General features: G+C 39.8%; 1 protein-coding gene across 2 annotated transcripts; it reads right to left on the reverse strand.

The window, feature by feature from the left end:
- Positions 1-8,505: 8,505 nt before the first annotated feature.
- rem1 (RAS (RAD and GEM)-like GTP-binding 1) lies at positions 8,506-19,071 on the reverse strand. Of its 2 annotated transcripts, none has more exons than XM_040116357.1 (6): positions 18,849-19,071; positions 15,635-16,020; positions 13,568-13,650; positions 12,036-12,243; positions 11,321-11,624; positions 8,506-9,362 (listed from the first exon to the last, which is right to left on the reverse strand). In XM_040116357.1, exons 2-5 carry the CDS (start codon positions 15,984-15,986, stop codon positions 11,347-11,349), a joined length of 921 nt encoding a protein of 306 aa, XP_039972291.1. In that variant the 5' UTR covers positions 15,987-16,020; positions 18,849-19,071; the 3' UTR covers positions 8,506-9,362; positions 11,321-11,346. The 2 variants fall into 2 exon arrangements, with proteins under 2 accessions (XP_039972291.1, XP_039972292.1); XM_040116358.1 differs by having other exon boundaries at positions 9,329-9,342.
- Between the last annotated feature and the right edge of the window lie 6,736 nt (positions 19,072-25,807).

The raw sequence follows: 25,807 nt of genomic DNA on the forward strand, positions 1-25,807 counted from the left end.
TGAACTCTTTCAGATATGATGGTGTTCGACCATGAAGGGTCTTGTGGGTGAGGAGGCGGATTTTAAATTCTGTTCTGAATTTTACAGGGAGCCAATGCAGAGAGGCTAACACGGGAGAAATATGATCTCTTTTCCTACTTCCTGTCAGTACTCATGCTGCAGCATTCTGGATCAGCTGGAGAGTATTTAAAAGATTTGCTCGGGACAGCCCGATAATAGGGAGTTGCCATTAATCCAGCCTAGAAGTAACAAAAGCGTGGACTAGTTTTTCTGCATCTTTTTGAGACAGGATGTGCCTGATTTCCGCAATGTTACGTAGGTGAAGAAAGGTTGTCCTTGACGTTTGTTTTATGTGGGGGTTAAAAGAAATATCCTGATCAAAGATAACTCCCAGATTCCTAACAGTGGTGCTGGAGGCCAGGGCAGTGCCATCTAGAGTAACTATATCATTAGATAATGTGTTTCTGAGGTGTTGGGGCCCAAGCACAATAACTTCAGTTTTGTCTGAGTTTAACAGCAGAAAGTTGCTGGTCATCCAGGTCTTTATGTCCTTAAGGCATGCTTGAAGTTCAGTTAACTGGTTGGTTTCACCGCGCTTCTTTTACAAACATAATTGGATATCATCTGTATAACAATGGAAGTTTATGGAGTTTTTCCTAATAATATTGCCTAAAGGAAGCATATATAAAGTGAATAGAACTGGTCCAAGCACAGAACCTTGTGGAACTCCGTGACTAACTTTCGAGTATATAAAGGATTTATTGTTAACAAGCACAAACTGAAATCAAGCTGATAAATAGGACCTAAACCAGCAATTGATACCCAATTATGTTTGACAAACATAATTGGATATCATCTGTATAACAATGGAAGTTTATGGAGTTTTTCCTAATAATATTGCCTAAAGGAAGCATACTATATATAAGGTGAATAGGTCTGAGCACAGAACCTTGTGGAACTCCGTGACTAACTTTCGAGTATATAAAGGATTTATTGTTAACGAGCACAAACTGAAATCGATCTGATAAATAGGACCTAAACCAGCTTAGAGCGGTTCCTTTAATGCCAATTAAATTCTCCAGTCTCTGTAATAGGATATGATGGTCAGTTGTATCGAATGCAGCACTAAGATCTAACAAGACAAGCACAGAGACATGTCCTTTGTCCGATGCAGTAAGAAGGTTATTTGTAACTTTCACCAGTGCTGTCTCTGTGCCATGATGCACTCTAAATCCTGAATGAAAATCCTCAAATAAACTATTGTTGTGTAAAAAGTCACACAACTGGTTGATGACAGCTTTCTCAAGGATCTTAGAAAGTAAGGGAAGGTTAGACATGGGTCTATAGTTTAATAAAACATGGATCAATAGTAGGCTTTTTAAGAAAAGGTTGAATTACAGCTGTTTTAAAGGACTGCGGTACATAGGCTGTTAATAAAGACAGATTGATTATATCAAGTAAAGAGGTGCTAACTAAACGTAACACTTCCTCATTAGGATGGGGCCTAAGAGACAAGTGGATGGCCTAAGAGACAAGTGATAGATGAAGACATTGTTGAAGTTAGTTAGTTGATGGGAGAGAAACTGTCAGAGCAAACACAGTTTGAAGATAAATCTGTTCCGGTTGAGGGCAAGAGGTGGTGAATCTTGTCTCTAATAGTTAGAATTCTATCATTAAAGAGGCTCATGGAATCCTCACTACTGAGAGCTATAGGAATACATGGATCAATTGGAGCTATGACTCTCTGTCAGCCTGGCTTCAGTGCTGAAAAGAAACCGAGCGTTGTTTTCATTTCCCAATATTAAGGACGAGTAATAGGCTGCTCTGGCATTACAGAGGGCCTTCCTGCATGTTTTAAGACTATCACGCCAGGCGAAGCGGGATTCTTCCAGTTTGGTAGTACGCCATATCCTTTCAAGTTGTTGAGTTTTTAGAGGGGCAATAGAGGGGCAATAGAGGGGCAATAGAGTCGAGTGTCATTCTCATTGAGCCTGCAGCACTATCAACAAGATGGTCAGTTTGGGACTAAACTTAGCACAGGAGTTCCCTGTTGTACTGTAACATGGCGGTGAATTGAGTGCTGATGGAATCACTTCCTTTAATTTAGCCATAGCACTATCATATAGACATGTAGAAGAGACATTTTCGCCTAAGAGTGTGTAGTCCAGTAACAGGAATTCAGAAGTTATTAAATAATGGTCTGATAAAAGAGGATTCTGTGGTAAGACTATTAAATGTTCAATTTCGATGCCATAAATCAGAACGAGGTCGAGGGTGTGGTCAAAACAGTGAGTGGGTTTATTTACGCCCTGAACGAAGGCAATGGATACTAATAATGAGATAAATGCAGTTCTAAGGCTCATTATCAACGTCCACGTGAATATTGAAATCAGCCACTACAATTACTTTATCTGTGCTACAGACTAAACTTGATAAAAACTTGATAAAAAATTCAGGTAAAAATCCAGAGTATGGGCCAGGGGCGCGGTACACTGTAACAAATAGAACAGACTTTAAGGTTTTCCATGACGGATGTGTATGACTAAGAACCAGGCTTTCGAATGAGTTATAACTGATTTTAGGTTTAGGGTTGATTATTAGGCTTCGGTTAAAAATGGCTGCAACTCCACCTCGTTGGCCGGTGCCTGGAGGAATGTGACTGTTAATATGACTGGGAGGGAGTGGATTCATTTTGGCTAAGGTTCATCATGACACAGTGTTATCGTTTGTAAATTGTTTGTGTTCTTTGCCGTTTTGTATGTATTTTTTGTATTTCATCTGGGGACGAGCGTTGCAGACTAGCGCGGGCTATAACTGCTGTGGTACGCACGTGGCACTGGTTCTTGCTATACACTTTTTTTTTTTTTTTTTTTTCTGAACAAAAACCGTTGCATTCCCCATGATCCAGAAGATCAGTTAGTGTGTTGGTCCGGTTACAGTACACTGCCAGTTTAGGAAAAACACTCTGCAGATACGACAGAAAGGTGAAATGACATGACACCTTACACAGTACATTTATTGCTCATTATTCCTTTACTCCCTCAACTAGGCTTGGAAATAAAACATTGTTTTTATTTAATTTTGAAATTTTACATTATTAGCACGATAAGTAAGATATAACTGTTGGAGGGATAAATCCTCTGATGGATCTAAAATATGTTTCACATCCTTAATGAGGATGTGAAACAAGCTGACCACATTTTGTGCATCAATAACACCTAGCAGTCTGTTTTATTGTAAATTTTAAGTGTTGCACAATCTTATGTCAAATTATCAAAATTTTTAGTTGCCTGTAATGCACAATATACCTCAATCTCATGATTATTTTACTTCAGTGTTTATCTGATGGAAATAAACCTTCAGCAGAAAAGTTCGATGAGTCCGACTGAGTCTAGCTGTATTAAGACCACTCAATCAGTTTTTAAAGTGAGAGCAGGGTCTGTTTCTTTGCAGCAAATACGTTTTAGTTTTAAGCTCATATATAATAAAGTGATGACGGCATGTTGAGAAAAAAGGGCTGAATTATGCCGAGATTTCAGGTTTTGCTGACTTTCTTAATCTTAAATTTAAAAAACTCCATTGATGATGAGCCTGACAACCACTACAGGTGGAGTGGTTGAAGCCGCGGCCGTAGCTGCACATATGGCAACCACGCTCCAAAATTACTCAAACGCAACTTTCCCTAGAATATTCTCACCGTGTATAGGCTTGTTGTGGGTGTAATTTGAATTCTATGGAAGCTCTTACATGTACAAACCTGAACAGACTTTTATGTCCGTTAACGCCAGAGCACTGATGAGGCGTACAGGTTTTCAGACATCAGGTCGGCTGCCGAAGAAATCCAACAACTCTGAGAAAAAAATTTTATTTTATTTTTATGTGGAAATAAACAGTTTAAAGATTCAAGCCTTTTTCCTCCCGGTTTGCAGTGTCTAATCTCCAGTACACCTCTGCATCTCAGTTTGGGTTTTTTTAGGTTGCAATCTTCTGCTTTTAACTCGACTTGAACTTTTGAAATGGCAAGTTTCCAACAATACAATCACGACAGGTCACAATATGATATATTTACAATGTAGGCAAAGAGTGAATCGCAGAGATTGAAACCATGAACTAAAGATAAATAATAATAAACAAGACAAGACAAGGAGCATGTGTGTTAAACATCTCATTTACCTGTTTAGTTGTGTAGTTGTGAAAATACAGCTACAAGGTCATTAATCAATTTCATACGTTGAAGGAATTTAGACTTTGCCAGAATCAACTAATCTTTTATCATTAATCAGTTGAGTTGAATAAATGTGCTGCTAAATGTTCACTTAACTCCACAAATTAAGTTTTTGATTAAACACCATTAGCATATTAGCAGACTTCCCAGCATGCATTGTTTGAGGGTTAAAACTCCCTAGATAAATAAAACGCGTGTTGCAGGAACTTAACATGCGTCTACTTTTAATTTTGTTTTCTTTTTTGTAAAGCAGTTCTAAAACCCATTGAATATTTTTTTTTAATTTTGCCTTTACCTGTGATTATTTGTTTACATTAACTTTTATCGATGCTGAATTGTGTTTGTATTTTAACCAATTACAGTTTTGTTTTTTACAATTGCTAACAGGCATTTCTCAATACTGAGTTCACTTTTTCAAAACTCTTCACAGTCTTCGCAACAGCAGACAATGTGAACCAAACTGCGATTCCCACGTCTTTCAGGAGTTCATGAACCGTTTGCTCACTCAAACTCAGCCTCCACCAAAACTCTGTGTTCAAACTCCATTTTGCACATTTACACACTGTTGTAAAAGCAGTTAAATTTACACTCGAAACCTGACACAGCGCAAAATTACTGTAAATTAGACTGACATTTGCTACGTTCTGCTACATCTACATCTAGAAAGAAAAAGCGTAAACTCCTAATTGAGACACAAAACACTGAGGCCTGTTTTCATTCCTTAGTCACCTCTATGAAAGACTTGTGCCAGGTGGGGGAAGGGGGCAGGTGAGGCTGGATCCGGAAAATCTCGTAATTGTATAGGACGATGTTGTGTTTCGCCGTTGTCCCCCAGTCACCGAGACGTTCACAGCCCATCCCGGGATGGCTGCGCTTTTCCATCCACCTTACTCTCCATCCCTCAGCCCCACAGAGGGATTGCTTTCCTCGTGGAGGGCGGAAAGTTTATGATCAGACGTCTCTGTTGGACACAGTGAATGCTGGACGTCTGGACGTATCTGCAGAGGATCGTCAGGGATGGATCAGGCTGCAAAGAGACTCTTTCCCAGGTGGATTGAAGAGAGGACATGAGGTGTGAGGAAGATGCAGAAGACAGCGTTGCCTAGTGGTGATGTGTTTCTGCAGCTATCCTATACAAGTATATATAGTCAATATGTATAGTTACTGAATTACTTTAGTTTCTTTTTGTGCACTTGGAAATGTCAAAAAAAAAAAAAAAAGCCTATTAAAGACTATTGCAACATTTCTGATTCATTTCTGTGACATGTAAAGCAGCACAGCCCATGCAATAAAGGCGTAACATTCTTTTATATCTTGGTTTATGCCAAATAAATAAATGAATAAAAGATACTTCAAACACAATACTGATGGCTATTGTAATTCTACCTGTTGTTAGTGGTTTTCGTTTTGGTTCATTGTGACAAAGTTTTACTGTTGAGTGACAAAGGCTGTCAGTGTTCTGGTACAAGAGCTGATCCTGGGAAACGTGTGTGACGTGTGTGACGTGTTCAGCTCATTTTGGACGTGAGATCAACTGATGTGCCAACCTGCATGTTGGAAAGCAGAACTTACCGACATGCAGTCGTTTTTAAAAAAAAAAAATGTAAATATTAAAGACACTAGGCTGAGCGCATCCAGCCAGCAGGTGGAGCCGGGTCTCTCTCTCTCTCGCTCTCTCTAACACTCCCACACACACACACACACGCACACACACGCACACACACATTCAATCCTACTCCTACAGCTGGCAGAGTGTCTTCAGTTTACATTCCTGTAGTTCTTGGCAGAGTCAGAGTGTGTGTGAGTGTGTGATTAAAGTGGCAGCGTTACAGTACTGAGGTCTGAAAACTGAACCAGAGACACAGAGACAGACAGAGAGGAAACTGTACAGTTTATATAAGCACCGGGGGGGGGGGTTGATTTTCTGTGCTCTCTCCTCTGTGTCTGTAAATCAAACGCACCTCAAAGGGGCTGAAATGTTTGAAATCTCCCTTAGAATAATGTTCGGGTCAGTGACAGGGTGTTCGGACACCGATGCAGGTACTACAGAATTTCTCTCACTTAGTCTGAAGCTTTCAGGTTCGTTTACAGCTCAGCGGTTGGCTCTACACACTGTTTTCTGATGTCACCAGGAGGAGGGGAGAGCTGGTCATTCATGTTGTTTACTGTGTTTTGAAAAGTCAGGTCATGTTTTTGGCTTTTTTTTTTAATGTTTTATATGGAAAACTTACTTTGCAATATCTTTGCCCGGGCTAAAACCTTTACCCCGAGGTAACAACCTTGTCACCACAAAAACACAGAAGACCGTTGACTTGGTGATGATACCATTTTAATCTTATTAGGTAAAGTTCATATTCATCATTTCAAAAGACAAAATTAACTAAATGTTGCTCAACTATTACACTATTCATTATTAAATTTAGAAATGACATTGAGTCTATTTAGACATAAGAAAAAACGTGCACACTTCCAGCCTTCTTCAGGAGTTATTTAAAGAGCTTTAATGTAGAATTCCTTTTTATTTTCTTTTATTCTTTTTCATTTTTTTCTTAATTTTATTTATTTGTTTGTTAATTTATTAGCGCTATTAGCCTTCTATTTGTTAATTTATTATGGGAAATCCAAATTCAGCACAGCTCCGCACTGTGCTGAACCTCATGAGTGTGTTTTATCTTCTCTGGTGTCACAGAGAGCTTGTGAAAGAAATAACTGATGGAGGGCACCATTCGCTGAGACTGCAGTTGAACCTTGTATATTGTAGGTAGCAAAGGCGTAATTTCCAGTGGGTATGGGGATGAACAGTTTGCTCACAGCAATAAGCTTACACCAGCCGCAGCCGGTGCTTCGCGTACTCTTTTTTTTTTTCCCCCTGAGTTTCAACTTTCAGGCTACGTCCTACCTTATTGATAAAAGCTGTGTCGGGGCTGCACACAGCCTTAAGTAGAGATGAACAGAGCATTACACGCCTTTCTGATTGATCAGAGAAAAATCCCGCACTTGCAAATGCCCTATGTTACCATGGTTACCAAATAGTCTTGTATGAATATGGGCAATACATTGATCAGAGATCGGGAGATTCCTTACTCAGCAGTTCACAATCAGAAGATCGATTTAATATTGGTTTAGCTTTTTAATTTATGCTAAAATCCCATCTCTACTATCATAAAATCCTGTGGTTGGGGCGCTCCAGTGGCCTAGGGGTAAAGGCCCCATAAACTGCAGTATGTCCGGTTCGCTCTTATCCAGTGACTTAAATTGCATGTAATTCCACGTTCCCCTCTCCCCCAGTCATCTCTCTAGCGTCAGCGATCCAACAAAGGCATAAAATGCCCCCTCGCCATGGTTGGTCTGTTTTGTCTTCAAACCACAAATGAACCGCACCAGATCTTGGGTCTGGTTTGTTTTGTCCGCTCCGGAGTTCGACTGGCGGCTTCCAGACCAGCTCAGGCAAGCCTCACTAAAACGGGCAAATGCACCAGCATTCAAACCAAACACGTCACCTGTTAGCCTTGAGCTAAGAAACTAAAATAGTCACTCCACCTTGTGGTCACAGCAGATTAATTGAAATTAAGCCATAATTAGCTACTTTTATTGTGTTACATATTTGTAGTGGTTCATTAACAAATGGCAAATTCAGATTTTTTAATTAGCTGAATCAACTGTATGAGTGTTAATATCTTTCTCCAGAGTATCTGCCAGTTTTGCAACCTCGAACAGACCAGCTCAAATTATACTTTAACGTCAGCATTGCAGTGAGGGTTCGACTGACGCACATTTCATCAGCTGCCCACGTCCATAATAAAATACTAAACCTCTGCTAGCCGTGAGCTAATAAACCACATTAGCCTTACAGCAGTCGAATGCTGGAGATTCATCTACACTGATGGAAATAAAACAACAGAAGAGCAAGAACAAGGTCCAGGTCCAGCAGGTCCAACAATGTCAGCAGTTATTGTAAAAATCAGCCTTTATCAAATCTTCTCCTTAACTTTTACACCAGAGAGACAACCACTGAGGCAATATGTTCAGATGTTTCTGTTCATAACAGATTCAGGAGGGGGCTGAACTCACAGCTCTGAGCTTCTGGTCCTCCTCCACTAAGAGGATGTTTACACATCGCTGTGTGTGTGTGCTTGTGTGTGCGTGTGTGTGTGTGTGTGTCATCCGGGTTGAGCAGAGTCATGCATTCTTTCCATTACCCTCATCAAATCAATGTTCAACACTCCTCCATCTACTGTGCCTGTACAACAGCAGCGTGTGTGTGTGTGTGTGTGTGTGTGTGTGTGTGTGTGTGTGTGTGTGTGTGTGTGTGTGTGTGTGTAGCCAAAGTCCCCAATCAATAAACAGATAGTTTATTTGATCAGTAAAAACTGGGACAACCAGTCTGCCTGATGTGGTTTTTAGATAAACTTCTTGTGACGTAAACCACTTTGCCAGCTTCATTTCTGTTCACTTCTTGTAAAAATAAGGAATGTGACTGGTACAATGACTCTGGTGGTCGCCTGACTTCTCCTCTAGCGCCACCAGAAGGCTGAAATTTCTGGTTTCAAGTCAAACGCCTCAACAACTATTGCATGGATTGTCATGAAATGTGATACAGACATTCATGTACCACTAGAGATGAACTATAAAAACATTTAGTGCCATTATCAGGTCAACATTTTAATTTGTCCATTACTTTTATTTATTCCTTAACACCAGCCAAACTAACGACATTCCCCTCAGCCTCAGCTGTACTTTCTGTTTAGTGCTAATTAGCAAATATTAACATGCTAACACTCATTCATTCCCGCAGTCAGTCGGGCTGTTCACGGTTCCGAGCAGACGTGGATTGTATGCGGCCTGAGACGCTAAATTCAGGGCAGAAAAGACCCTCGTCAGACACTGTCCCATCCATCAGCCAAACACCCAGCCTGTTTGTTGTCAACCGCACAAAGGTATCACCATGCTCCTATGTCGTCATGACGGCCACTGAGTAAACAGCCTCTTCTTCAACTGTGGCTAATGTCCACAGGTCACCATGGCAACAGTTAACATCCAGGAGGCCCGGGGTTGACGTGGCGACCTGAGAGTGTTTATATGTGGAGTGGATCACAGTGGTTTGATCGCTGCAGCTCCTGCAGACGGGAGATTACAACTAAATAAAACAAACAAAACACACGAGAACATTATATTAATAATTTAACATTAAATAAAAAGATAAAAAAACTAAATAAAATAGTAGAAAAGTGAGCACACAGATAAAAACAACCGACAAACTATGAAAATTCAAATAAATCTAATAAAAAACACCAGGAAATGTAAGTTATATGAAGATATACTTTAAAACTAAATAAAATGACCTAAATTTAAAAAAAGACAATTGAGCATTCACTACGCTTCGACTCCTTTGTTACTGGTGCTGCGCCTTTCCAGCTTTCTATTCCCACGTGGCAAATATGCATCTTACAATGACAAGATTTACCGTTGTCAATATTTCGTTGATTCTAGACAAAAAGTACCAAAAGCAGCTTCTCATTTCTAGCCAACGACCGTTGATTTTACTGAAACGCTATGGCGGATTTCACCAGCTGTAGCTAGCTGGCTAATTAACTTTAACAATGTGAGTTGGTTAAAAACTGCAAGGAGCGTGTTAGAAATGTACATGACTACGTGTACGGTATGATATCGTGCTTCAAGGACAGTGCAGCTAACGGACCGGCTGCCACACAGCGGATAGTCCAGTCCTGAATGGGGCCCAAAACCCAAACTTAAAACCAAAACTGTGACCCCCCCCCCACAAAATAATGTAGATAAAATGTGATATGCTAACTCTTGGCTTTGGCAGTAACACTAGGTTACTACTGTTGATAGTAAGCTAGTTCGACAGACATGCTGATGTTAGCAGTTTACGTTATGGCTAATAAACACACTGTTTCATCCATTCCTTTCACTTCTGCTTTTATGTTTGGTTTTGGAAACCCTAAAAAAAAAAAAAAAAAGGAACTGGCCTCCCCACTTTCTGTCGACTGATAGTCATTCTTACTACAGCTCCATGAACACTGCTACAACATGCGGAGGGAAAACAAAGAGTGACGGATCTGCCGTGCCCCTTGGCTACGATTGGACAATCACTGTTCAGGGGAGGGAATTAGTGAATTGTCGGTTGTAAATAATAAAAACCAACAAAACAACAGCAACAAGAAAGAACAGTAATGAAATAAATGGGAATGAAACTCATATTTATATCACAGCGGTGGTCATCTATATTAGATGTCTGTAAAAACATGATTTTGAGATGACTGTTCCTTTAAGACTTTATTCTGCACAGTGTTGATCAGAAAACAGTAGAAACTTCAGGGGAACAGTACAGTGGACACAGTGGAAACTACAGAACATCCTCCATGATGGAGAATTAACAGTCACCTGTTCACACACGCACGCACGCACACACACACACACACACACACACACATTGCACACACACGCACACCTCTACTTCTGTCTTTGTGAGGACACTCATTAATATAATGCATTCCCTTTACCCTAACCTTGACCATCACATCACGTCACATCACATCACAACTAAACACCCAACCCTTACCCTCACCTAAACTAATTTCTAACCTGAACACTAAAAGTCGTAACTCTCAAACAGCCCTTTGAAGTTGTGAGGACCGGGCAAGATGTCCTCACTTTCCCAAAATGTCCTCACCCCATAAGGTGTTTAACTCAAACTGGTCCTCATAAAAAAAAATGTACACACACACACACACACACACACACACAGACATCCTCTGATACTGAACACTCATCCTCTCATCTTTAAGCCTACAGTGATGACCCTTTACAGTCGTCCGGTATCTTTATATTTAGGTCATCTGGAGGAGAAGTCATAGAAATGTTTCGACCAAAATATCAAACAGGAAAACGCGTTGGTCACACTGATCACAGTGAGAATGCTAAAATCCACTGACTCCGTTCGCCGCTCATTGTTTTTCGTCTGACTGGCTGTCAGCCAGCTGAGCGTGACAATCACCGCAGACGGCATCGTCCGCGATATCACAACCAGCGAGAACTTCAACGAGCCAAAAAAAAAAAAAAAAAAAGTCCAACCTGACGCTCCCAGTGGACACTTGTCTTCAGAGGACGGCCAGGTCGTGGCAGCTCTTGGACCGCACTTTGACCGCCATGCGCTGGTTGTTGCGGGCCACCAGTCGGTCCAGGAATCGTCGAGCCCTCTGGGTAAGGCTCTCTTTGCGTTTGTAGATGGAGTGTCGGCGCTGAATGGCCTCGCTGCCGTCCCGACGGAGACGGATCTGTCGCACCACGCCCTCAAACAGCTCGGCCACATTGTGCTGCAGAGATGCTGACGTCTCTATGAATTTACAGTCAAATACCACTGCGCACGCTCGGCCCTCTGGGAAGAAAAAGACACATATAGAAAGGGAATAAATTATTCTTGTGGCATCAGTCGATCGTTACCCGTTTGTAGCCATTTGTTGTATTTGTGTAGCACATTGGTTTCAGGAAGTAGTCAGACCCCTTCACTTTTTGCATATTTGATTGTGTTGTACATTTAATTTTAAATGGATAAATTGCCATTTTTGCCCATCAATCTACACTTAATAACCCATAGTGACAAAGTGAAAACTGTATTTTTTAGAAATGTTTGCTAATTTATTAAAAATCAGAACTGAAATCTCTGATTCACCAAAGTATTCAGAGACACTATTCAGTATTTGCAAGCTTCAAGTCTTGAAAAAACTGAAGGGGTCTGAATACTTTATGAAGCCACTGTATGTATCCCCATGTGACCTTTGACCCCCACCTTCAACAGCGACTTCTCTTGACCGTACCAGGTCGCTCTTGTTGCCCACAAGGATGATGGGAATGTTTTCGGCCTGACGGGTGCGTCGCAGTGTGATGCGGAGCTCAGCCGCAGATTCGAAGGTGGAGCGGTCGGTGACGGAGTAGACGATGACATAAGCACTCCCCACTTTCAGACAGTCGTCCTGAGAGGAGCCGCCTTCCCCCTCCTGACAGGTAGAGAGACACAGACACAGAGTGAGAGAGAGAGAGAAACATCTTATAAATATTTTTTAAATCCAGATTTTAACATCTGCTTTGGAAATACTGATGTGATGAACCTCTACTTCTAAGGTAGCTTGATCTGGTCAGAGACACAGTGGCAGCAGGGTGAACACCCCCAAAACATCCTTTAATCTGGAAACGTCCTCCAGATCATCCTGCGGGACTTTGCAAGAGCTCGTAGGCATGCTGGGAGATTTAGTGCCTTCAGTGTGAGCTGATAGCTGAATTTACGCAGACTGAACTTCAGAAAAGCTCTGTAACGTCACAGTGTTAATAATTGGTGATGCCAACGATTATCTTAACAAACACAAATTAATCACCAGGGATCATTTAACCTGAACTAAATAAAATGATTTGAGTCAACGAGGTGATTTACGATTTCCATCTCTCCACCTCAGAGGTCATGGACCAACAAAACCAAAGGGTCTGACAGCAGTAAGTGTCACTGAACCTGGCAGTTTCCAGACTGTGGCTGCACCATGTCAGTGATAATCACGCAGTCGAAAGGGGACACGAGGCATCCTCGTCAACGTCCACCGTGTCCACACTGAACTGGGCCATGAACCTTGACACATTTTTACCAGTGACTGATTTGCATCTGGAATGAGAACTGAAAACTCTCAACTGCTGAAAGTGTTTCCCCTAATGGCCAGGACCGCTAGCCCACTAATCGCAGTAAACAATAAAAAAACATCACTTTCTCTTCTGCGTTCCTGTTTTCACTTTCATCAGCATGCACCAGCGGTTTTCTGATTTTCAGATAAAGTGTGTCGCTCTCAGAGCCTCTGTTAAAAACAGTCTGCTGCTGTTTAGATACTATCAATGTAAACCGAATACTTCTTGCTGCTGTTTCACAATAAAAGCCTCTTATTGTTGAACCACTAGAAGGCATTTATTAGGAAGGAGCTAAAAGAAGTCTGATCTAACTCATTAATAATAAAAACACTTGCCTTTCCAGTGGTTTGGTAATGGGTTCCAACTGTATGGAATTTCAAAATTCATCAATTTTTGAATAATTTCACTTTTATGGAAAGGAACAACATATATCTTTGGAACTCCCGATAAGAGATGACATGTTTTCAGGAGAGCATTCTGGAAATTTGCCATCTGTTATTTGAAAATAACAGATGTTCTCCTGGTAGATGGCATTTTGTGATCTCGACAAAACACACTTATGTTCTTGAGATTATAGATTCAGAGGGGTGGACACACACACACACACACACACACACAAACACACACACAAACACACACACACACACTGTGTACCAGTTTGTCATTCTCCCAGGTGTCCATGACAATCAGTGTGGTTTCCTCTCCATCCACTGTCAGTGTCCGCTCGTATGTGTCCTCTGTAACAAACAATAAATATGAACAATAAACAGCAAGACTAAGAATCCGAAGCAATGCTAGCAGTCCTGTGAGGCTGTACTCATACACAGCGCTCCTTTGATTTAAATGCTAAAGTCAGCATACCGTCACGCTCACAATGACAATAACTTACTGGTGTTAAACAGGTATAATGTTAAACATGTTCATCGTGGTAAACGTTATACGTTTATAATGTAACATATAAACATTATCTGATTGAATGCTAGTATTTTATCATTAGAACCAAACACAAATTACAGCTGAGGCTCATGGGAATATCATTAGTTTTGTAGGCATTTGGTCATATACTAAAAAATTGGACGAATTCAAACTTTGAAAAGTCAGGGGATCACCAAATCTTTAACATTCACAAGTTTCATGGCATCTGTCCAGTAGTTGTTGAGATATTTCAGTCTGTACTGAAGTGGTAGACTGACTGAACAACCAATAGACAATTTCACCCCCAAAGCTAGTGTGGCTAAAAACAACAAGCAACATGGAGGACCGATTACAAATCATAGCCACTCTGTCTATGTGTGGTCGAAAAGAGACAAACAACAACCTGGTAAACGATCAAACAACAAACAACAGCGACAACACAATTAATGACTTAAAGCCAATAACAGCATCGGGGCTCTGAGCACACAACGAGAAAAATAAAAACATGTAGAACGAAAACCAGAGAGTGTGACCAGTCAACCTGAAAACAAACAGCAGACAGGCTCTGCTCTCTCACACTGTGTCTGGCTATCACTGGATCAATAAGGGCTGTCAATCATGGCCTCGGGCCAATCAACACGTGATGACGTCGGGTCAGTCAAGGTCATGATGTGAACAAGGTCAGAGACAGAAGACTGAGCACTGAACTGCGGAGGCCTGAGTTAGAGTTTATAAGTTACAGCGGGACAATAAAACATGGTAGAAAATGTGGTTCTCCAATGACTCAGTCTGTCACTTCCATGAAGTTGTTGAGCTTGTCAGAAACAGCAGAGATCACAGGCTGAGTAGAACTAACCGTGGCCAGTAAAATGGCCTCAATGTTGCTAATCACTACTGTGTTCTTTTAATAAATGCTTGATTAAGAGTCGTAAAAGAAAAGCTTGGAATTTTGGGGAATGCACTTTATTTGCTTTCTTGCTGAGAGTTAGATGAGAAGATCGATACCGGTCTCTGTCCACTGTCTGTACTTTAAATATGAATCCACTAACTTGCACCTCTAAAGCCCACTAATTAACATGCCGTATCTTTTTTGTTTAGAAATAATCCGGCACATTACCCCTCATATAAATAGCGATTTGTCAATTCTGCTGGTTGGCAGAGTTTTTCTTACCTTTGGACAGAGCCAGGCAAGATGTTTCCCCCGATTCCAGTTTTTGTGCTTAGCTAATTTAGCTGGCTACTAGCTGTAGCTTCATATTATTATATATTATGTGCAGACATGAGACTTGTATCAATCTTCTCACGTGACTCTTGCCAAGAAAGCAAAAAGTGTATTACCCTAAATCTCAAACTTTTCCTTTAATACATCCTGTCAGGTTGGTCAACTGCTGTACTGCAGCTAAAAAAATCTCCTGCAGCAAAACTCTTGAGTGATTTATTTCGTATAAATTAAACTTTTTTTTGTAGGAGGAAGAATGTGTTTTTTCCAATATTTGAAAAGAAAACCAGATTAGCTTCTTCATAGCTGTTCTCTTCCAAATGGGACTTTCTTTATTTCCTGTGCACAAGTGAGTCACTTCCTGTCCATGAATTAAATCTAATACTTGCTGGTAAAGTTGGACCCCGTCAGGACTGATTGGAAAACAGCGTTCTGCGGAACTTTTACAGAGTGAAAATATATTGGCTGCTGGTATAAATGTCTACTAGAAAAAGTAAAAAAAATACGTTTGATCTTTTAAAGTGAGAACATTACGGATTATCAGTTGAATTGGTTTAATAATCAGACAACCACGCATTAAGTCCCACCTCCGGGGTGTTCATCTTTCTCTGTGATCCCGGCAAAGATTCCTGCGAGGCTGGTCTTCCCCACGCCGTGGTCACCAAGCAGCACAACTCTGTAAACACAGTCCGAGTCGCTCTGCGAGTCGTCATCCGAGTCTGAACTCCAGTTGGCGCGGTAGTGGAGGGACTTGTCTCCGGGGTGGTAGGATGCTGACTGTCCTAGAGGTGGGTGGCTGCGCTGGGGATGGGGCTGGGTGCTGCCGGGGAGCTGGTCGTCCTGAGTCCAGGACGGGTGCTGGTAGAAGGGGGCAGGAGGAATCGGCGTACTACCTCGCCGCCGCAGGGGCTCCTTCTCTCTCTGGGTGTTGAGGGTCATGTTGCTATGTTGACGGCATCAGGACAGGACAGGCCTGAGGGAGGAGACGGGACGATTCAGGTTTAAAGTCTGGTCTACTATGGTCTGTGGAACGTTAGACCCTTCAGAAACGGAACAACATTAGCGTTCAGTTGAGGTTGTTTTTCTGGCCCCCTGATAAATATAAGTCCAATCACTCTAATTTAGCCGTGTGTTTGGTATCTACCGACTCCTGAATGAAATATCTGGCTCTTTAGCAGGTAGTGTGCAGTGGGTTTTTAGAGCTTTTTCAATGAAAACAGCTGCCTGCTGTGGCCAAAATGAAGCTATGAGAGCCGTGACAGTGAAACAAAACAGTAATGTGTGGGCGGACAGTTAAACGGTGAGCTGAAAGTCACCATAAATCACCATTAAGCCAAGGGGAGCTGCAGATTCAGTGAGGACTCTTTGTGGGTTCATCTTTACGAGTGACCCCTTTAACGTGGTCACATTATTTTCACATTGTTATTTGATTTTTGATTGTTAGTATAAAAATATTGATTACAGCCGCTTTGAGATTCTAGAAAGGTCAACAGAGCCAGGCTAGGTCCTGCCCCCCTCTCCAAGTTAATCTCAGTCTTTCTGACAATCTGAACAAACGACAAAGTTCTCCCTCCGTAAGGCAAGACATTGGTCACCAACCTTTTAAAAGTAAAGCTCACTACTGCTGAAATCCAATGGTTTAGCTCCACACGCTGCTGCAGAGATGCAGACGTGTACTCCGGGGTGTTTCAGTTCATTGTGACACCACTGTTCGCTGTGGTTACAGCTGCTACAGACCGAAAACTTTTAACCAGGGAGGGCTGTGAAACACTTTGTTTAACTCACAGGACACTCACACCAAAAGCACAAGTAACAACACTGCGCACAGCAAGGCCGTCACTGTGCTGAATGTGGATGTAAACTTTCGAAAAACCTCTTTGTTTAAATAAAGGTTAGATAAAAAAAGAAAAAAGAAAATTATTTCCAATGGACAGAGCAGCTGCGTTCTCCTCATTTCCTGCTTGGTGTTATACACTGACCTCCACAACTTGTCCAATGGGTTTCCGATGAAAGGAGGAAGTTACCAGGGATACCAGGATAGAAAATACTTTATTATGACTGTGTTCAGTTCATGTATGAACAAATCTTTAACACAGAATATTCAAAGTGAGCTGACTGTAATGTACTCTCATCAATTTAACTGACTGAATCAAGGGTTTTAGCATTGGAGCTCCAAATGCTGGTGACTGAAAGTGCAGTTGTGTGCACAGCCGTCACACACAGTACATTACTCTCTGGTTTAAAGTTTATTAAGAGAGTAAAAGTCATAATTCTGTTGTAGACAGGTGGCTGCTGAGTTATTAACCGTATAAACAGTGCTGGATGTAACAGCTTGACACAGCAACAGACATAACGTATTACTCAACGTAAGACAGTCTGAATCAGCGCCAAATGTCACTGTGGTATGAAAAGTGATTTGTTCACTTACTGAAACACATTTGAACAGTGATGCGACCTCTTAGCGTCGAAAAAAAGTAAACAAACTACATATTGTAGTCAGCAACTACAAATCTTTGGACTGTGAGCTGAACGAAATGATTCGCATCAGCAAAGATAATCATGATTTACACCGTTATCACATTCTGATGTCTGTGACTGCATTGCAGGAATACGTGCCGTCTCAAGCAGTCTATACACTTTTGCACGTTTTGTGTGAGCCTGGCATTCCTCTTTAAACAGCAGCATAACACCTAATTTCAGTTGATTTTTGTTTTTTTATGTCTTGCGTCAAAGTGACCTCTCCTTGTAGTTTGAAAAAAACAAAGAACTGTCGTTAAAATAAACACTGTGGACTGGGGCCTGAGTCACTTGAAGTAAGTGCACATGTAATTTACTAACTCAGAAATGTTAAAAACTGATCAGATAAATATAATTTGGAAACGTGCTTATTCAGAATGGACCTATGAAGACCTCTAGTGTGTATAAAAGAGCACAGGCACACAAACAAACCTCCCAAAATAAATAATTCATGTATTAAAGGTGCCGAGTACGACAGTCAGTGATGGTGCGACGAATGTCAGACCAGGTCAGAGTTCCTCCATTTGGAGGTAGTGAGTTAACTAATGACAGTAACATATTTTAGGTGAACAGTAACGGCTTCAAAATCCCGCAAAACCCTCCCAAATCCTCCAAAATTTCTGTTCATCATCAGTAATTATGTTTTAAATTTCTGCTTATTCATCCGCGACAGAACTACAAGCACCAGGCATTCTTGAGGTCAGAGGTCACAGTCCCCTCATGTTAAATGTTATATGGTGTATTACTCCGTGGTAGCTAGTAGAAAAGAGTTAATGAACTACATCAGCCACTTTCATTTAAAGTGAAACCCCTCACAAAATAGCACAAGTAAATTATGTTTTACATATCAAAAGGACACTTTCTGTTTGAATTGGCCGAAAACCACATCTGTTTATACTGTGAATGTTTTCATGTGAAATGTCCAAAAACACATGCCTATATGTAAATTTAACAAATCTGAAATATGGTTCACAAGTGATAATGTATGTGAAATTAAAGCTTTTACATGTAAAATCTGTGAAAATCACATGTGCCAGGGTAATGTGAATTTGTTTTTGGACATTTCACAAACAAGATATAACATTTAATGTGTGAAAACGTAAGTTTCACCCATGCTTTTTCTGTGAGGGAACACTAAAAAAACTAAAGACTAAAAAATTTTAACAGTGTAACATGCAATAGTTAGATAGATAGATAGATAGATAGATAGATAGATAGATAGATAGATAGATAGATAGATACATAGATACATAGACAGATAGATAGATAGGTAGATAAACTTACCGTACACCCCATGAACAGTCTGTCTCCGTCCAGCCTCAGTAAACAACAGAACTGAACTGAACCCTGTCCCTCTGTCTCTATCGGTGTAATAGTACCCTGGTGCCACCCGCCTGGAAAAAAAAAAGTTCCACAACAGCGTTAAAAATTCAGCAGTGGAATCACAGAGTTATCTACCTCCCTCTGTGTGTGTGTGTGTGTGTGTGTGTGTGTGTCAGAGCGACAGCAGAGGAGAAACAGATATCTGAGGAGGGAGTGTGTGTGTGTGTGAGTGTGTTGTTTTATCAGTGTGGAGGGTGAGTTGGTTTAGGAAACATTTTGGTCACTTCCTGTTTGACCCAAAAAATACAGTTTGGCTTCATGAAACAGTTCAGTCAGGACAGACTAGTTTACATATAAAACTTTACATGATGATTTGTTTGTTTTTTTCCCTCGCTGGCTCCGTCTGGGGTTAAAGTGAGATTAAGGAGGAGCTTTATAGTCATCAATTTAAACTCCTAAAAAAACAAAACAAAAAAACAAACAAAAAAAAAACAATTGAATGATTTAAATATTCAGTTTATGAAGAAATAACTGAAAAAGATACCAGTTTACTAACTATCTTATGAAGAAATAACTGATAGATACCAGTTTACTAGCGTTAACTAATGCTAGTTTATGCAGGACTAACTAAAAAAGATGCCAGTTTACTAACTATCTTATGAAGAAATAACTGATAGATACAATTTTACTAACTAGCTTTTGGCAGACTAAATGATAAAGATACCGGTTTACTACCATTAAGTAATGCTAGCTTATGAAGGACTCATTGATAAAGATACAAGTTTACTCGCGTTAACTAGCTAATGCTATCTGATGAAGGACTGAATGATATAGATACCAGTTTACTGACTAGCTTATGAAGGATTAACTGGTAAAGATAACAGTTTACTAGCGTTAACTAACGCTAGCTTATGCAGAAATACTACAGGGATACTAATTACCTAGATGATAACTAGCTAACTAGCAGTTTACTAAGGATCAGTTTAATAGAAAAATGTAGAAGGGCCAGTTTACCGAATATAAAGTCAATCAGTGTAACATTTCAGATATAGTATCAGATAGCAAAAAAACTGCTTCAACTCACTATGCCGCCAAAGTGTTCTTCATTTTCACTCTACCGCTAACCCGATTTGTTTTCGGGGAAATCTGTTTTCCGGCAGTGGTTTGCATCCTCAAAGTAGGGCTTTGCAACTAACGATTACCGTCATTATCAGTCAATCAGTTATTTAAGTGTATGGATAAAAAAAAATAAAAAATCTTTTCAAATACAAAGTAAATACAAAGTCTTACACAACAGTTTACACAACAGGTTCAGGTGTCAGGAGGTTATATTTTCCATATTTTCAATGGTACTGCACACAAGAAGGATTCAGAAAACCTTACTAGTAGGTGTTGTTGAGGTTGTGTCTGGCGTTTTTGCCTGGTGGGTGCTACTATTTAATGGTCATTAAACTAATTTTACACATGAAGGTAAGTTTACTGGTCATGGTCAGTTCTAGACTTTGACAGACCAGAAAGGTGGTTTTTAAAATTGGAGGTGTGGCATTTAAAAGACATGGGTGTTTACCAGGTTCAGAGGGTCCAGTGAAAGACTGATATTATGGCCAATGTAGTCCAGTGTTTTTGGAACTTGACCCATACCAGATTCTAAAAGTCAGGACTTCCCTGCCTCTGCTGCATAGATTTTGGCCATTCTTTTTAAATATCTGTCTTTTGCAAATACCCTCAACTTAATGGAATTGCTCATTCGAAAATTTATTGTTGTACCCCTTGAAGTCTGGATCTGTTTATAATAGATGCCCTCATAGTACTGGTAGTAGCTCAATATTATGAAATGTTAAATCCAAATTATGACAGTCAGTAAAAAATTTTGACTTACAATCTCTTAATTTTGATGTAGAAATTTGTATATGATATTTAGAAAATCACATCTGGGACTTAGATAAGCCCCATGAGTGTATTTACATTCTCATATTATTCTTAACCTTCCATACTTTTTTTCTGGCAGAAAAGGCTTTCCATTGTTTATACATGAGCTGACATGGAAAATTAGATTACACTGGAGAAACACACATCACTTCCTCAGTGTCAGTGTGAGGGCTCTTACTGAAACTCAAATCAGCACAGATGTTTAGACTTAACCACCCCCTCAGTTTAAAAGTTAAGAGGAGGAGTTTCCCCCCAATCGTATCCAGTGAGCCTAAAATGCAGCTAGTCACTGATGATCAACCCCTGTATCAGTGCAACCGGCTGTTTCATCACTACCACTGCAGACAGACTGATATGACTGACAGTGAGAGTTTCTTTGTTGATTTTTAGTTGGTTTTGTTTTTGTCATGCTCATACTAACATTAGAATAACTGACTGTTCACCAAGCCCTTCAGCCTTTCTGTTTCTGTTGCTATGCCTGCAGAGCAAATATGCAGTTTACAGTGATATTGGTGACGGATTTACAGTTTAAATTCTTATCCCTTCTTTGAAACGATGGGTCCCTGATTTCAGACAGAAGTAGACAAACTTCTTCTAGTCTGCAACCACTGATTTTGCCGTCTGAAATAATAACTGTAGCTGGTAGCTTTTATCAGCTGTAGCTAGCTAGCAAATTAAACTAGCGTTAGGTCCGTGAGTTGACGAGTTGCTAGATCTTTTAATGTTTCTTATTGACTTGTTTTAAAAGAAAAACCAAGTAAAAGGGTCATAAATATGCACTTAATGGTTAGATATATAATGTCATGATAAAAAACTTAGGCTAAAGCTAACTGGTGCCAGGTAATAAATCAGGATACTCAGTTGATGATCCATTTAGAACATGAAAATAAAAGAACAGCATTGTTTTCATATTGCAATGTAAACTTAGTTAGTCCTTGTATTGTAAATACCATAAGGAAAAATGACTGTGAACAGTTAACATTTGGCTACTTCGCTAACTGTTTGTATGTTCCAACGGTATGCCTCAGTTTTAATATTACAATAGAAACGGCTTTGATTACTAACTGGTGTGTTTGGCAAACATAAAGCTACCTCAGGCAACGCTGGCTGGAAATACTGGACTGTAAACTCTCCAATAAAGAGCAGGAAAGAGCCACTAATGTTGGCTTGAAACCTGATAGCATCCAGAGCCCCTCCGGTGGATGGAAATGGGTTTTTTAATGTAACCTGTAACCCCAAAAACTAATTTAGGTAATTAAGAATGAACCCCTTGGCCTTAGAAGTAATGTTAGCTTACTGCTGTAGGTAGTAAGCTAGTGTGCCAGGATTACTAACATTTGCAGCTTACGTTAGACGAGACAAACACACTGTTTAATCCTTACACTTTTGTTCCTTGTTTTTGGTTTTTGAAAAATGCAGAAAAAGACACAACCCTTCAAATTCTTATACAAAGCATCTCTATTACTGCAGCTCCATGCACAACACATCAACATATTGAGAAGTCCGAAGACTGAAAGATCTGCTTTGTCTAGTTATGGTTGCGAAGTCCTGTGCATAGAAATCAGTCCACAGGCTGTTATAGGCAACCGAGAAAATCGGGGAAGGTCTCATTTTTTACGTTATTTTACAATCCATTCACAAGCTGGCGAAAAAGCGATTAATACATGTAAATTGATTCACATTCTTACATGTATTGCCTTTAACTGAACCTCCTATCTGCACGATTTTATGCATTTCACTGCTTCCACATGATTGGCCGATTGGATAATTACCTGAATAAGCAGGTGAACAGGTGTTCCTAATAAAGTGCTCGGGGAGTGTAGAACCCTGTATAAAACCTAATACAGCATGTTGATATTTATATGTGATGGTATTTCCTTGTTTTCATGGATGTCTCGCATGTCAAATTTCCTATTGTAAATTGTACGTTTGGTATTTACATTTTTTTTCTCTTTTTGAGTATTTTGGTAATTTTACATTTTTATTTTCATATCCTTGAATTACTTGGCACCTGGTCAGAGACAATGACAATAAAGCTGCCTTGAATCTCTTGTCTTTTTGAGAAATAACACATCCATAAGTCGACCACAATAAAAAAATGGTGTAATTTTAAACTTTTCTCGACTGATGTGAAAAATCTTTATGAACCTTTAACAATATCTGTCACAGCAAAGCTCATAAAACTGCTTATGACATTATGAAGCACATTTGATTTATTTTTGTTATTTTAATTTTTACTGTTCCCATTATAACTTGTAAATTTGTGGCTGACATTTTTTATTATGTATGCAAACCTGTGATGAAATAAACCTCTTATCTGACTTTGTTCGAAAAGTTTCTTTTTAAATAAAAAAATTAATTAATAAGAAAAAGTCCACGTAGAGTCTTTGCAGATGTCTAGTCCAATTTGAATTAAATCAGTGATTTCTTAACTACTCTATTAAACTGACAGCTCAAATGTTGAAATGAATTATTTGCAGTAGAACTATATTGAACTAGTAGACCTATGAGCAGCTGTTGTAATAATAGTAAAAGTTTGTAGGAGTAATAGTAGCATGTGGATTATTGACTCCTATTGCCCTCACATGGTCGCCGGACGAAATGCACTACCCTGCTGCTGTAGTGAAACCAACAGTTCACTTGAAAGGAGTATTAGTTTTTCTCAATAGTAAATCCTGATCAGTAAAAATAATCAATGAAACGGACATAGTTTAATTTAAGTCAGTGATCTAAATGGAAACCGCAAAGTGTCAAACCAGAAAACTGGAGGCTGCGGTCAGTCGTAAATTGATCGTCAGGTCTTAGACAGTAGACAACAACTAAATGTGAGTTCATTTTTTAATCATAGAAGGAAAAAAGCAGAACCTTTTATAATTTTTATTGGTGCTAGATAAGTGTATACGTTTGTTTATATACTTTATCTCTTACTCTGTTATATGCTTTATTAAGCTTAATTTAAGGACTTATATACTTATACTATATGTGTTCACATCATAGATGACCTATACAGCATATAGGTTTTTAATATAACCCCTCTAATTTGTCGTTGTGATCTTATTATATTCAAATAGTTCTTACCTGTTTTCTTTACCTCTTAGTCTTTCTGTGCTGTTGTAACATGTGAAACTCCCCTCAGAGATCAAAAAAGTATTATTTTATTTGAACAAACTGATTTTTTAAAATTGCACTCACGTTTTTGATGCAACCATACACGTCAGGTTTTTTATATTGTGTCAGATGTTTATCAGTACACTCTGGTCCTTTAGATTATATTTTGTTTCAGTTGTTTTTATTATATTTGAAATGACAAATAAACATAATAAACTTAAACTTAAAAACTGGCTGATATTTTAAATGATGATCCTGTTTATATTAAAATAAAAGCTCTTTATCCTCACAGGAAGTACAGTTGATTCATTTATTTCTCTCTAAAGTTGAAACTCAAAATTTTTCTCTTCCTCCTCCCAGCATGCACTGCAGGAAGCGCCCTGAGGGGAAAGAGAGGCATACTGGGATTCACCCGACTGATGAGGGCCGAGGTCTTTGGTTTGATCCCGATTGGTGGGAGAAAGACGAGGGGGAGAAGGGCGAGGAGTGGCTTGAGGGGAGTACATCCGTGTAAAATTAGTTACGCTCATTCATTAATACCTTACAAAAAATAAAAATATCGGAAAGTAATGAGGTGATTTATGAAAAATACATTCATTTTACTAATAATAGTTACATTGTTTCATCAAAATGAATCAAAAAATTATAGAAAATAAGCTAAATTCTAACAATAACAACAAAAAAATCACATGAAGTAAATACAGTATTAAAGTAAAATTTTATATTAAATACATCACCTGTCTGTCATTTTACTGATTATGTATTTACTTTTTGAAAGTCATTTTTTTCTCACCTGGTGGAGGATTTGCAAAAGCGATCCACTTCCACATTTTGTCTCGAAGAGCGTGAACTGCTGCAGGACAGAAAAAACACACATACTGTTAATTTACTTCAGAAAATTGTGCCATCTCCAGTTCTAGTTCGCTCTGCGATATTCAGTTGATTTTTGTCACATGTGGGCAGTTATTATTTTATTGATCTGTCTCTATAATTAGAGTCTGTATAACAAGTACTGCATAACAACTGAAAGGGGAGAATCTTCAAAGCTCTGAAAAGGTTTGGTTCTGTAACACCCACCTTTGCTGGGAAGAGAAGCCGCTGTTGAAACTCCAGGGTCTGATCCAGAATCTGACTCACTTTCTCCTCCAAGTTCCTCTCCTGTTTCTGCTCCGGGTTCTCCTCCGGACTCTGGTCCGGATTCCATCTGGAGAAAGACTCGGTCCAGCAGGTGGTCCAGCAGCTGCTGAGCGCGGTCTGGCTCTGTTCTGACGATCAGGATACGAGCGGGTCGCCCTGCTGAGACCTGCAGCTCTGTGAGGTTTCTGAGGAGCCAGAACCCAGTGAGACGCTTCAAAACTCTGAACCACAATACGCATTAGCCAGGTTTCCATCCAAATGTAACACAAATTTCGACAGAATTTCCAGAATATTTGCAAAAGAAAATGTGAACTAATGCACATTTCCATCCATTATTTGAATATTAGGAGTCGGCTGTATGTACAGCTGATGTTTTTGGGTTCTTTTTTTAAATCCACAGTTACCTTGCTCTCGTCCAAATCAGTGGCTAATTTGTCAGCTTGTTGCATTTTCCACAATTGGTTCAGTTTCTTTTCATATAGAAAAAAATTCAAGCAAAAATGCAGCTCTAAAAGCCACGTGGCAACGTTTACTGGGCTTATTGGTTAAATGTGTCTGGGGCGGGAGTGTGAGAGTAAACGCGGAAGGGAGGTCCTGTCTTCTGGGTGGGTTCATACCTCTGTGACGGATCTTTACATACTGTTGCGTCCGTTTTTTTAAACTTTAACATGGAGCTGTTCAGCCAGTGGACCGGTCAAATCCCGTCTCCTTCAGCCACCGACTGAACATTTTAAAGACTAGTGTCG

The sequence above is a fragment of the Xiphias gladius genome, chromosome 21 (genome assembly GCF_016859285.1).
Source record: "Xiphias gladius isolate SHS-SW01 ecotype Sanya breed wild chromosome 21, ASM1685928v1, whole genome shotgun sequence".
Classification (NCBI taxonomy): Eukaryota; Metazoa; Chordata; class Actinopteri; order Istiophoriformes; family Xiphiidae; genus Xiphias; species Xiphias gladius.